The following is a 13,256-nucleotide window of genomic DNA, read 5'->3' as shown; positions in this document are numbered from 1 at the left end:
GGACCTTTGCCGTGGCGTGAGGATTTTAGTTCGAGATGTGATCTGAACCACATGTGTGATACTTTTCATGTTTATGAATGATGAATTTTTCAAAACTTACGTACTTCACCGCTCTCAACCACCACTTACAGTTTGAAATAGCACATTTGTAGCAAAAGACATTGCTCGAATTAATCACCTTCTTTATTCTGAAATCTTTTTGCAAGCAAGAAATAAACAAAGTGGTAGATAGTTCTTTCTTGTCCTTGAATGATATTCCATTGAAAAAGCTGGTCCTATCGTCTTAAAGATTACCAGACTATGTCAATCGAGAAGAATTGTCCACCATATTGGTCGCATAAACAGGCGTAGGTGTCTGATCATCATCTGGAATATTTATGTCTAGATTATCCAACCTATCATCAAAGATGTCTTGTTGTTCTTCTTCTTCTGCATTCTAGTTCTCATTCTTTCTCGTCTTTTCAACCATGTACACCCTTAACACCGGACTGGATGAATCACTAAGATAAGCACACAATCGAACCTGATCGATTATCTTGAAAGGTAGAACCCTCTGATTTTCAAAGGAGTTGTGCATGTAACTAATGACAAGTTCTTTCGATGGACAATTCATTCCACAATAGTTGATGATTAAGTTTACAAAATCATCATACAAAACATCACTTTGGACTGTCATAGCTATCGTCTCTAGCATTCTACCCTCCTTCCAACGTCATACATATCGATTGCTCTTCAAGATTCATTGACCATGACAATTCACCCCTATTGTTATTGATCCCTCCATTAGTGGTACCTAAATAAAGTCATTTATTAAAAAAAGCTAATAGTGATTTCATAGTGTCGTACATGAATCCCAATAAATGTATAATCTGTTGCAATAGGTAAGTAATCAGTCACAACAAATTACTTACCTATTGGGATTCATGTTGCGCTCCTGAAGCTGATTTCAACGGATGAGTCATTTGTTGTAATAAGTGAATCATATGTTGCAACAGACTATATATCTGTTGCAATAGATGAAGCACTTGTTGTGATAGATATTACAGTACTAAGGCACCTTTGAAGTTGATTCCAACAGATGAGTGACATGTTGCAACAGATAATTAATCTGTTGCGACAGATGACTTACCTGTTGCAACAGACGACGCGTCTGTTGGAATCGAGGTCAGGTTCTATCGTAACAGGTTACTAATATGTTGCAACAGATATTTACCATCTATTGGAATCGAGTTCAGGTTCTGTTGCAACAGGTTACTAATCTGGTGCAATAGATATTTATCCTGTTGCAACAGACAACACGTCTGTTGGAATCGAGTTCAGGTTCTGTTTCAACAGGTTACTAATCTGTTGTAATAAATATTTATCATGTTGAACCAGATAACTAATATGTTGCAATAAATGACCCATCTGTTCGATTCATATTAAAGTACTGTAGAACCATAAACATGAATCCAACATATGAGTCTTCCATTGAAACAGATGTCTCATCTGTCGCAACAGATGATTGATCTATTTAAACAAATGGCTCTTATGTTGCATTCATGTTCGCGTGTTATCTATTGTTGAAAAAGCAGCACAATAACAATTATCCAAATGACAAATTCAACTAAAAATCATAATTTAACTTACCAAAGTCTCTCCTATGAAGTAATGTCAAAGTGGAAAGCGATGTACAAAATAAAATTTGACCTCAAAAATTGGTCAAATAGCAGCAGTAGCGGTAACAACAACAACAACAATGGTCAACAAGAAGAATATGAAGATGATAATGAAGTAGAAGATGATGAATAAAGCAATAGCAACAATGAACAACAAAAATCGCTAAGAGAGAGAAAACAACAATGGATGAGAAAAAGAGAGAGAGAGAAACGCGCCTTTTCTTTTCCTCCGTTTTCCATTATATTAGGTAAACATTTGGATCAAAGTGTAAATTTAAGAACTTGTGGGTTATTCTCAAACTTATCCAACTTTCATAATCCATAATAAAGTAATTATCACCTACACTTAATTATTAAGACTTGTGTTAACTACACCTCATTTCAAACTTTTTTGTCACCTACAACTCAAAGCCCCGAGTAACTGTTTATTTTCTAATTTCATTTCAATTAAATTTAATATCTCCTTTAAAAGGATTATACCCTGTCCATTTTTACTTATCTACTATATTAAAAATAGATTTACAACACTAGTTGTCAAATTTAAAAAATTAACAGACAATTTATTAATTTCTACCCATACTTATTAATCACAATCATTATCAATACATTTATTAAAGATATAACAAAATTATTTATATTATTTATTACTTTTATTTTTTAATTTATGTGTCAAATCACCGGTGAACAACTATTGATGGATGTAGTAATAACACTGTGCATATCATATCGAAAACACAAGAATATATTAAATACTTCTTTCGTCTCAAATTACCCATCCCAAATTTTCTAATTTGATTTTCCATTTTATTTATCTTTTTTCGTTAATCAAAAAGAGACAAAAAAAATTTCATGTTTTATTGTTTGTATTAATTACTTTTTCTTTAAATTAAAATATAAATATCATTTAATAAAAATATTATGATAAATTAATCATGTTATTAATTATTTTTGTTAATCAATATATATCTCAATTTGGGACGGATAGCAGAAAAGAAAAACAACAACAAAGTCAAGCGCACCCAACTGTCAAAGAAATCCAAAATACTGAGAAGTTTGGAAATATTAACATTCTCAAATCAGAGTATCAAACTATAAATAGATATATATAATTTGCTCGTTGCACCCCCAATTCCCCTTCAATTAATAGTCATATTATAGTACATCTCTTTGAACCTTTTGAGCTTGTTGATCCCCAGACTTCTGACTTTAATTGTCCTGAAAGTATACACAAGAAAAGGAAACAAAAAAAGAAAAAAAAAAAAAAACAGCCCCTCCCCCGAGGCCCCATATCATAGTACTCTAATGGAAGGCAGTTGAGCGGGCTCTGGAATTCAAATGGATGGTGAGTTTCTTCAGGAAGTTGGCGCTTTTCAAAAAGCTTCAGATGTGAGTGACCTAATGCCTTGTGAACTGGAGTGGAAGATAAAAACTTGTTTTATCGATTTTGTATGTATATTTTGGAGCAGAAGACCCAAGGATGAGTTGCACTACCAACACGATTTTCCCTATGATGGGTGAGTTACTGAATATCAACTGTGGATCGATACTACTTACTCTTTTGGCCATGTCAATTCACTCATGCGTTTTTGTTTAGTAAATTTAAATATTCTCTTCCTGATTTTGATTCAGCTGCTGCTGTTTTTGATCAAAGCTACCAAGAGATAGTGAAAGATAAGTTCGATTCTATTCTTCACAAAAAATTGAGTAAACATTGTTCTTATTTAATTCAATTCTGGGCACCCATTAAGGTCAACGGGTCGACTTTCCTATCGAGTGCGGATCAACCATTTCTTCTCCGTAGGAAACTAGATAAGGGGTTGTGTTCATATAGGAGGTCTGTCTAGATACTTTGATTCCTACTGACGTTAACAATGATGAAGTTGGTCTTCTTGGTCCCCTTGGACGAGTTTTCAAAAGTGGATTGCCAGAAATCAACTTCGGCAGCTGCAGTTACGCAGTCATACAGTTTCCAATGCTTAAAAATGCAATTCGGTTGGGCATCCGTCAATATTTTGCAATTCCGGTGTTGAAGCTCCACGACAAGCATTGCGTTGGTGTACTTGAATTTGCATCTGCGGAACCATATGTTTCTTATTTTATTCCCGGCCTTATTGAGGTATTTGCAAATAGTTTTTTGCTTGCATGCCCAAATGCTGAATAGCAGCCGTTTTAATTTAAATTTTTAGTTGAAGTATTTCAATTGAATATGGGTGGCTTAGTTTTGTATTACCGTAATTCTTTAAACTATAAGAACCACATAAATTCTGGGTAGGATTGATGACTCTGTTTTCGTCATGATATTCTTTGGGCTGTTTATGATTTGCTTGCGTTGTTGTATTTATTTGAAATGTGGTGAGATATATGCATAGCATATCGACTTGAAATCTCTTTAGAAAACCTTTCTCGGCGGTGGGGATGCTCGACTTTCAAACACAAACAATTATCTATTTCAACCAAAGGACGGTCGTTTAGTCACTTTTGTTTATATTTGATATTTACTATTCAGAAATTCAAAAATCCTTGTTTAATTTCACATCATAAGGGTTGGAGTTGAGATCTTCTGAGTTAATATACCCTTTGTAACACAGAATTTTACAACCTTCAGCGGTATGGTGCTGATGTCTTTTTGATTCGGAGAATGTAACCCCCCCTCCACCACCAAATAAATAAAAGAAAAAAAATGATCATGGCTGTTTTCATTTTTATTTTTGTTACTCTACTAATTCTGTCCCACTAATTTCATGGCTTATTTTATCATTTTTATAGTTGTATGATAATGCTGGACTTGGCCAAATGGAGACAGCGTTAGATGTGATCTGTACAATACACAGTTTATTGTTTGCTCAAATTTGGATTCTAGATCCCAATCATGCTACCTCCATAAATGCCCTGATTTCTGCTGGTACGAAAAGTTATGACAGTTCGAGTACAGTGTATGGTGATTTTGCAGATGCTTCTAGCTTCTCTTATATTCAGACGGGTAAGGGAGTGGTGGGGAGGGCATTTTCATCCCAAGGTTCGTGTTTTCGCAAAGATGTTACTCTGTTAAGCCTGACAGAGTACCCTTTGGTGCCTACTGCACGTATAGCTAGATTAACTGAGTGTTTTGCAATTTGCTTGAAAAATACTCGCGCTGACAAGTTAGTTTACGTAGTTGAGTACTTTCTTCCACCCAGAGGAATGGTTGATAGAGATGTGGAAATTTTCTTAAATATGATTTTATCCACAATGAGAGAGCCACTTCCAGGTGTCACAGTTGCTTCTGGAAAAGAACTAGGGCAGAGGATGCTCGTTGAAGTTCTTAATGTTTCTCCATGTGATGAACTTGATTCATTTGAAATTGGCCAACCTCTCCCAATTTTTCAATCACTTCAGGAGAGAGGAGAAACAACAGAGATATATTCTTTGTGTCAGCAGTCAAATATACATGATTGGGAGGACAATTTATCTACTGGACTACTTGTTCCGTCTTGTTCTTCACGTAGGCTTGACTAATTCAATGACGAAGAGCTAGTGCAAGTTGATTTATTACTTGAGCATCCAACAGGGGCAGCTATAAGGAACGGAGGAAGGGTTGATGTGGATGAAGCACATGATCACATTGAAATTGAAAAGGACGCCAGTGAAATTATGCAACTTGTCTCATTTTGAGCAAGAAAATGTAGAAACTGATTATACATGCAGCGCAAGGAGTAATGACAAAGTGGAGCATAGTGATATTGCTAGGTGTGGAAGACAGTCGGTTGAAGCCGAAAGTATAAATGGAGAAAGCAACTGGGTCAGTAGAGAAACGACGAACATCCTGAGAATTGATTCACAGAAGAACAGCTCAAAACAGAGGATACTAAAAGATTATGGGATTACTCGCGAGATACTGGAGGAGCATTTTGGCATGTGTCCTCAAGATGCTGCCAAAAGTCTGCGTGGTAAGCTCACTCTCTTAGCTTTTTTGAGGTTTGTATCACCCTTCATCGGTGGATATATTCACTAAAGTTCCCTTTTTGGAATTCTTTTCATGCAGTTTCTGTACCAACATTCAAACGAATATGCAGAGAATATAATATCTCCAGATGGCCACATCATAAGACTAGAAAGGTTTATCCCCATGTTAGCCAAGGCATATCTTTACATGGTGTTGAACCATATGAGGGAGATCAACAATGTCCTAATCTTTCCCAAGAAAAGGGCACACAGATAGATCTTGTGGTAGTTTGATGACTGTAAAAGTTACGTATAGAGATGATATCTTTAAGTTCAAACTCAACCCTTCATCGAGCAAGGTAAAACTTGAGGGGATCGTGGAGAAGCAGCTTAACATATCACTTCAAAAGTTTTCAATGAAGTATCAGGATGAAGATGATGATTGGGTTACGATAACTGAAGATGCAGATCTGAGGGAAGGTATGCATGAATTAAGATTGTTGGGAAGGACTACTATGAAATTACTAGTTACCCCAAAATCTGACACATGAAGGATTTGCCCTGGAGTAATTCAGCAGCATGAGTGTGTTTAAGAACTTGTACTAGCTGAACTCAAAAGTAAAAAAACAAAACAAAGTAATAAATAAATAAGTCTCTTGCTGTTTTTCACCTCTTATTTCTGTTTTTCAATGTAGTGTTAAAAAAATTTAAGAGAAAAAAAACCAAATGAGGTGCTACTTGTTCATCTTTTTATCAACTAAGGAGTGAACCATTTTCAGCATGAATAAATCCTTTCATATTTTTAAAGGTTGAGTCCATATTAAACTTCATTTGAGTGGGTGGTTTAAGCATGGATCCTATTATCATGAGACCTTATTTATCTCCTCTCTCTTTCTATACTATCAAAGTAAAATTGGTCTCTTACAGTGGTTTAGGTGAATGTTTTGTGTATTCGGGAAAAATGACTAGCCGATGTCAGTGGCGGATCTACATAGGGTCCAGGAGTTCATCCGAACCCTCTTCGTCGGAAAATTATACTATTTTTACATGGTAATAAAAAATTTTATGAATAAATAGTAGAGGTTGAACCCCTTCGACTAGTCCGTATATGTACTACTAAACCCCCTCACTGAAAATCTTGGATCCACTCCTGCCGATGTGGCGGTACTTGAGGCTTACAATTGGCACATGTGATAAGAGTATCCATAAAGATTTCTTTGATAGAGTGCTCGGTTCATAGATAATATGTTCGATGAGCTTGACCTCACCTCATTACTGGGGGGGCACAAGGTGATCGCCATCAGGAAAAAGGCGGGAACCCCTTCTCCGACCTTAAAAAACAAGATTTTACGTGAATTAATGATGAGTATTCATCGGTGGTGCAACGTTTGAAGTACAAAAAGAAAAGGGTCGCTACGAAAATCAAATTGATCAAATGTGCCAATTAGACTTCCGGGGTATATGTGTGACAACGGCTTGTGGACTAGTTGCTGTGGCAGCATTGGTACGAGCAGCACATACATTTACTATTATTATCGTCGGATCGGCGATTTTAAGGCCATTTTTTTTTATAAAATTTATATTTTAATCTTAAGATGCAAAGTTGTAAGTATTATAGTCGATTTCTTCTAGTATTTTTTTTAATTAATATAACTAATGCATTTAATCTTTCTTAAGACATACTTTAAATACATCCAAATTCTTTACTTTTATATAAGAACTTTATTTTTTCTAAAAATAATATTTAATAATTTTTTAATAAAAATCTATAATCTATTATTGTTAAAAAAATGAGGCCCCTCAAATTAGGGTGCCTTAGCAATTGCCCTTTTTTTAAAGGGGTTGAGCCGGCACTATTTTAAGCCTACCTTTAAAGCCATTAAGGAAAAAATTTAGGAGTTTGCGATGTGGCTTTTTAAGGAAAGTTGAAGATCAACTTGACTGCGCAACAACAGGTACTTATATTTTGAACAGGAATTTTGACGCGATTTCTAGGCTTGTGTCTCGACTTCATGATGAAATAGATCATAATAAAACAATAATCCAATTATGTTTGGATAAAAGGGAAGATAGATTTTCATTGGAAGTGTTGAAGGTAAACCCATCAACTGGGCCTGGATGGCTCGTTCCATCTGATAAGCTCAGCCCGATGGACCTCGGGCTATAGGATTACCGGTCTCGGGCTGGGCCGTCTACGTTGACAGGCTCGGTGTACCGACCCATTTAGAGGTCCGAACCAAGTCCATCAGTTACCCGACCTGGTATCAATCTTTTTTTTTCATTTAATTATTGGCAAATAGCCATTGCAGTCCACAAATGCCAATTGGACCGTTGAGGCCCAATGGCATTATAGTCGTTTGGAGCCCCAACGGCCAATTGGCCATTTTTTCTTATTTTATTAAAAAATAAATTAAATTAAAAAAATTCCTATAAATATTCTACAATTTCAAATCATTTTCAACACAAATTTCATTCTCTCAAATCTCAACTCTCTCAAATATTTTAATTATCTTCTAAAGTGTTCGATTTTATTTTTAAATTTTGTGTTTACAAATATCAATTGAAAGTTTTCTAAAGTCGCAACTTTCGGATGCTTCGAAAAATTGGTATTATCATTTCATCTCTTACCTTTAATTTTTAATTAGTGTATTAATTGTTGAATATTTATTTTATTATTTTTGTATTTTGAATATTTTTTAGTTTGATTTATAATATGGATAAATTAAGAAACATTGGTAAAAGTATCAAAAATTTATGTCCCGAAAATGATAGTGGTAGTAAAAAATGAATTGATGACGGTTACGGTAGAGGTAGTTCAAATACTAGATATACCTGTATGCCTCCGGTACCGATTAGTCAACCCTTTGAGGAAGAAATAGGTGTAGGTGCTCACGATATGAATTATGTTGAAACTCAGAAAAATTATGGCATAGAAGAAGAAAATCAAGTAGATGTTGTAAATTTAGATGGAGATGATGAAAATATTGGGTGAGACACCCGCAATAGAAAATGTTAATGTTAGATCTGAATCGGTTAATTTTCCTCCCCGTTCTCCCCATGCCCAAGAGCTCGTAGAAGAACTAATATTACATGAAATTTTTTTACGGAAATAGAAGGAGAAAGTAAGGTGCAATGTAATATTTGTGAAATTGTATATGAGCATAAAATTGGAGGCAATAAAGGGGGTACTAGTTCGTTGATGAGACATTTAAGAGATAGACACGCTAGAGAGTTAATTATTGCACAAGGTGGTGAGGCTGTTGGTGGGCCAGCACAAACTAGATTGAATCCAATAACCGGTCAATTAATTAAGAATTATAATAAAATGAAGGACCGAAAAAAATAGCGAAAATAGTAGTTGTGGGTTGTTTACCTTTCACTTTTGCTTCTTTGAATATTTTTATTCATTATATTCAAGCAATTTATAATCCTATATTTAATGGTATTCTTAGAAGTATTTGTCGGGCCGATATTTTTAGATTCCATGCATAATATGTTTATTATTTATCTACATTATTAAAAAGTATTCAATGTAGAATTACTCTAACTTCTGATCTAGGTCGTGCTGTTAATAAAAATGATTATTTAATAATTACTTGTCACTGCTGTCACACCCCTTTTACGTACTCCAAAAAATGTTTATAATTTAATGTTCGAAAAGGGTTTTATTATTTAAGTGACAAGAAATGAAAATTTGTTTTGGAAAAGGATTATTAACATTTTTAATTCAGAGTCGCCACTTGGCATAATCTGGTGTGCCAAGTCACCATTAGAAAATCCTTTTCAAAAAATCATTTGACTCTTTAAACTGGTTTGCGAACAAAGATTCCGGCTAAGGAATTCTGTTGATCGAGGGGAAAGTGTTAGGCACCCCTCGATCCGGTGGTTCAACCACGGTCGCTTGGTAGAGTGTATCGACTATTTTTTGGAACTAAGAAACGTATACACCGCACGAAAAAACACGCCAAATAATCAAACAAAACAAAATAATCCAAAATGTAAAGTCTAGTCCAATTATTACAACCCGAAATAGAAAGGGACTGAAAGTAAACCTACGCTAATCCTAAACTAATGCTCTACCCGACGCCTCGGGCCTTCACCACGAACGTCCTCTGGGTACATGATATCTCGGGGCATTCCTCGGCGAATAAATATATACAGATACTTCGGGGCATTCCCCGGTCAAATTAATACAATAGATGTCAATGTATAAATCAAAACCATTCCACAAACATTTCACCATTCAACAATCACAAATCATAAATCTTGCCTACCCAACCTACCCTTGCCTAAACCTTTAGGCGTATCATGATACTACCAAGTTCAATTAACGCTCGTTTCAAGTTAAACACACAATGAAATCAAGCTAATCCAAATCACCAATTATATCAAATTTTTAATTCTCAACCCCAAATCCATTTTTTAACCACATAATTAGTGCGTGCTTCGATTTTCCAATCACATCTCATAATTCGAAACCAACATCAAACACAAAACAAACAACGAAGATTCAAACCAAACACATAATAAATAAATCATCCACACCCACAATATCAATAAAGAGTCAAGATAAAGTAAAGATCGGTAGAAGAAATGGACCTCAATGAAATTGATCCTTATCGATAATAAAGAAATTTGAGATCGAAATCCTCGAATCAGGGAGCCCTACAACGAACAAACCCAATCAGTGTCTCAAAATTTCCAACCGAACAGATTTCAACCAAAAATAAGACCTCAAAGTGAAAACCAAATCACGAATATTGAACGGGTTAGTCACAAAAATCACCCCTAACGCAATATCGAATGGATTGACAGCCAGAATTGGTGTTTCTAGTGAGGATTAAACCAAAATCAAGATAGGTAACGACGGTTTGACGCGGATTTGGATGGAACAGAGGGCTGGTCGTCATATTTTCGCTACACCAGAGCTCGACGAATTCGATAGCGACAAAGGCGAATAGTGAACGATGAGGTAACCAAATTTTCCGGCGAATCCATCACCGGAACAGTAACACGAACGCATAATTTAGGTTTCTCCCTCAACACTCACAACCCTCTTTTCGTCCATCTCTGATTATGCATATAGATCAGTGTATCATGAGGAGTGTGTGTGTGATTCGGTGTATCTGTGTATGCATGTTGTGAAGAAGAACAAATTTACAGTGGGAATTTTTTGTTTCTCTTTATTAAAATTGAGATTTGTGTGAGGTGTGTATTGAATCCCAATTGTATGGTGTTCTCTATAGAATAAAAGCAAAAAAAATGGAGTTTAGTGTGTGTTCTGTGCGTATATGCTGTGAGAGTGCCAAAATTGTGAGACTGTGAGAGTATGTGTGTGTTTTTCATTATGAGGGTCATGTGGGTGGGTATTGGGGTAGGGTAGGTGGGGTAGAGTTTGTTAGGATAGGATAGGTAGGTGTTGTTTTTTAATTAGAGGGATAAGGGTTAGGTGTCTATTTTTGTTTGGGTAGGTTGCTAGTAAGACAAAATTAGTTAGGGGATTGTTATTTTTTTTGTCATTTTGTGGAGGGATTATCACACGGGTGAGGGTACACGGTAGGATAACATAAAATGGGTTAAAAGTGAATAAAATTTGAACTTTAAGAGGACGGAATCACGTGTCTACATCATGCCCCCTTTGGATGTAAACACATGGTGTTTTCATACAAAGCAGTAGATAACGAGGCGGAATTTTGTCCTGACTTTTATTTAAAAGCATGGAGCAAAAGGAAGGAGGAAAACCAGGTCTTGACTTAGGACATCCTACCCACCCTAGTTATGAGGGGATCAAATGACGAATATCTCCAAGGATTGGAAGGAGATGGACTATACCGAGTTGGAGAGTCGAGTGAGGTTCCATCTAGGTTCCGGTCCGAGGCTCTGTTATTACATCAAAAATGAAAATTACAAGCTAAAACATAAATGAAATTACAAAAATCCTATCTATACAGCTTCTATTGGTTCTTGAATCGACTTTCATCACCCTATTCTTCATGCGGGCTCCTGACTTGCGATTTCTTTCAACTTGATACTTAGCTTTCAATTGCTTCGCTTTGTTGCTTGACTTTTTGTTTCTTTTCTCTGTTCTCCAGGCGGGCTCCTGACTTGCTATTTCATCACTTGTTCTTCAGGCGGGCTCCAGAAATCCAGAATTGAAACTAGAACAAAAATTATCCCAAACAAGAAATATAATAAAGTAGTATTTCATTTTTGAAAGCATTGTCCCATTTTCCAGGAGGGTCCTGAACAGAAAGTAAAATTTCAATTTTCAGGAGGGTCCTGAACAGAAAGTAAAATCCCATTTTTCAGGAGGACCCTGCATATAAAGTAAAATCTCATTTTTTCAGGAGGGTCCTGAACAGAAAGTAAAATCTCATTTTCAGGAGGGCCCTGAACAGAAACTAAAATTCCATTTTTTCAGGAGGGTCCTGAACAGAAAGTAAAATCCCATTTTTCAGGTAGGTCTTGAAAAAAAAGTAAAATCCCATTTTTCAGGAGATTCCTGAACAGAAAGTAAAATCCCATTTTTCAGGAGGGTACTGAACAGAAAGTAAAATCCCATTTTTTCAGGAGGGTCCTGAACAGAAAGTAAAATCTCATTTTTCAGGAGGGTCCTGAACAGAAAGTAAAATCTCATTTTTTCAGGAAGGTCCTGAACAGAAAGTAAAACCCATTTTTCAGGAGAGTCCTGCGCATAAAGTAAAATCCCATTTTTTCAGGAGGGTCCTGAACAGAAAGTAAAATCCCATTTTTCAGGTAGGTCTTGAAAAAAAAGTAAAATCCCATTTTTCAGGAGATTCCTGAACAGAAAGTAAAATCCCATTTTTCAGGAGGGTACTGAACAGAAAGTAAAATCCCATTTTTTCAGGAGGGTCCTGAACAGAAAGTAAAATCTCATTTTTCAGGAGGGTCCTGAACAGAAAGTAAAATCTCATTTTTTCAGGAAGGTCCTGAACAGAAAGTAAAACCCATTTTTCAGGAGAGTCCTGCGCATAAAGTAAAATCCCATTTTTTCAGGAGGGTCCTGAACAGAAAGTAAAATTCCATTTTTTTAGGTGGGTCCTGAACAGAAAGTAAAATCCCATTTTTCAGGAGGGTCCTGAACAGAAAGTAAAATCCCATTTTTCAGGAGGGTCCTGAACAGAAAGTAAAATCCCATTTTTCAGGAGGGCCCTGCGCATAAAGTAAAATCCCATTTTTGCAGGAGGGTCCTGAACAGAAAGTAAAATCCTATTTTTCAGGAGGGTCCTAAACAGAAAGTAAAATCCCATTTTTAGGAGGGTCCTGAACATAAAGTAAAATCCCATTTTTCAGGAGGGCTCTGAACAGAAAGTAAAATCCCATTTTTTAGGAGGGTCCTAAATAGAAAGTAAAATCCCATTTTTTCAGGAGGGTCCTAAACAGAAAGTAAAATCCCATTTTTCAGCAAGGTCCTGAACAGAAAGTAAAATCCCATTTTTCAGGAGGGTCCTAAACAAAAAGTAAAATCCCATTTTTTTCAGGAGGGTCCTGAACAGAAAGTAAAATCCCATTTTTATGGAGGGTCCTGAACAGAAAGTAAAATCCCATTTTTTCTGGAGGGTCCTGAACAGAAAGTAAAATCTTATTTTTCAGGAGGGTCCTGAACAGAAAGTAAAATCCCATTTTTCAGGAGGGTCCTGAACAAAAAGTAAAAAT

The 13,256-nt window shown here is 35.9% G+C and overlaps 2 protein-coding genes and 1 pseudogene across 3 annotated transcripts; all 3 read left to right on the top strand.

Annotated features, from left to right (window-relative positions):
• The first annotated feature begins 2,695 nt into the window (after positions 1–2,695).
• Positions 2,696–6,386, top strand: LOC107867651 (protein NLP6). 2 transcript variants are annotated; one of them, XM_016713985.2, is made up of 4 exons: positions 2,696–3,172; positions 3,288–3,774; positions 4,425–5,584; positions 5,680–6,386. In XM_016713985.2, exons 2-3 carry the CDS (start codon positions 3,631–3,633, stop codon positions 5,151–5,153), a joined length of 873 nt encoding a protein of 290 aa, XP_016569471.1. In that variant the 5' UTR covers positions 2,696–3,172; positions 3,288–3,630; the 3' UTR covers positions 5,154–5,584; positions 5,680–6,386. The 2 variants fall into 2 exon arrangements, with proteins under 2 accessions (XP_016569471.1, XP_047266364.1); XM_047410408.1 differs by having other exon boundaries at positions 2,696–3,774.
• Positions 5,251–5,873, top strand: LOC107868771 (protein NLP2). The gene is made up of 2 exons (XM_016715418.2): positions 5,251–5,584; positions 5,680–5,873. Exons 1-2 carry the CDS (start codon positions 5,251–5,253, stop codon positions 5,871–5,873), a joined length of 528 nt encoding a protein of 175 aa, XP_016570904.2.
• LOC107868770 overlaps positions 5,873–13,256 on the top strand; it is a 23,161-nt pseudogene continuing 15,777 nt past the window's right edge.

The sequence above is a fragment of the Capsicum annuum genome, chromosome 4 (assembly GCF_002878395.1).
Source record: "Capsicum annuum cultivar UCD-10X-F1 chromosome 4, UCD10Xv1.1, whole genome shotgun sequence".
NCBI lineage: Eukaryota > Viridiplantae > Streptophyta > Magnoliopsida > Solanales > Solanaceae > Capsicum > Capsicum annuum.
Note: the sequence above shows the minus strand (reverse complement) of the source record. Positions and strands in the feature narration are given on the sequence as shown.

What these genes read in the sequence shown, in the direction of transcription:
- LOC107867651 (XM_016713985.2), top strand. Translation starts at nt 3,631, where the DNA reads ATGCTTAAAAATGCAATTCGGTTGGGCATCCGTCAATATTTTGCAATT. An exon ending in TTATTCCCGGCCTTATTGAG is followed by an intron (nt 3,775 to 4,424) that starts GTATTTGCAAAT and finishes TCATTTTTATAG; the next exon opens with TTGTATGATAATGCTGGACT.
- LOC107868771 (XM_016715418.2), top strand. Translation starts at nt 5,251, where the DNA reads ATGATCACATTGAAATTGAAAAGGACGCCAGTGAAATTATGCAACTTG. An exon ending in TGCTGCCAAAAGTCTGCGTG is followed by an intron (nt 5,585 to 5,679) that starts GTAAGCTCACTC and finishes CTTTTCATGCAG; the next exon opens with TTTCTGTACCAACATTCAAA.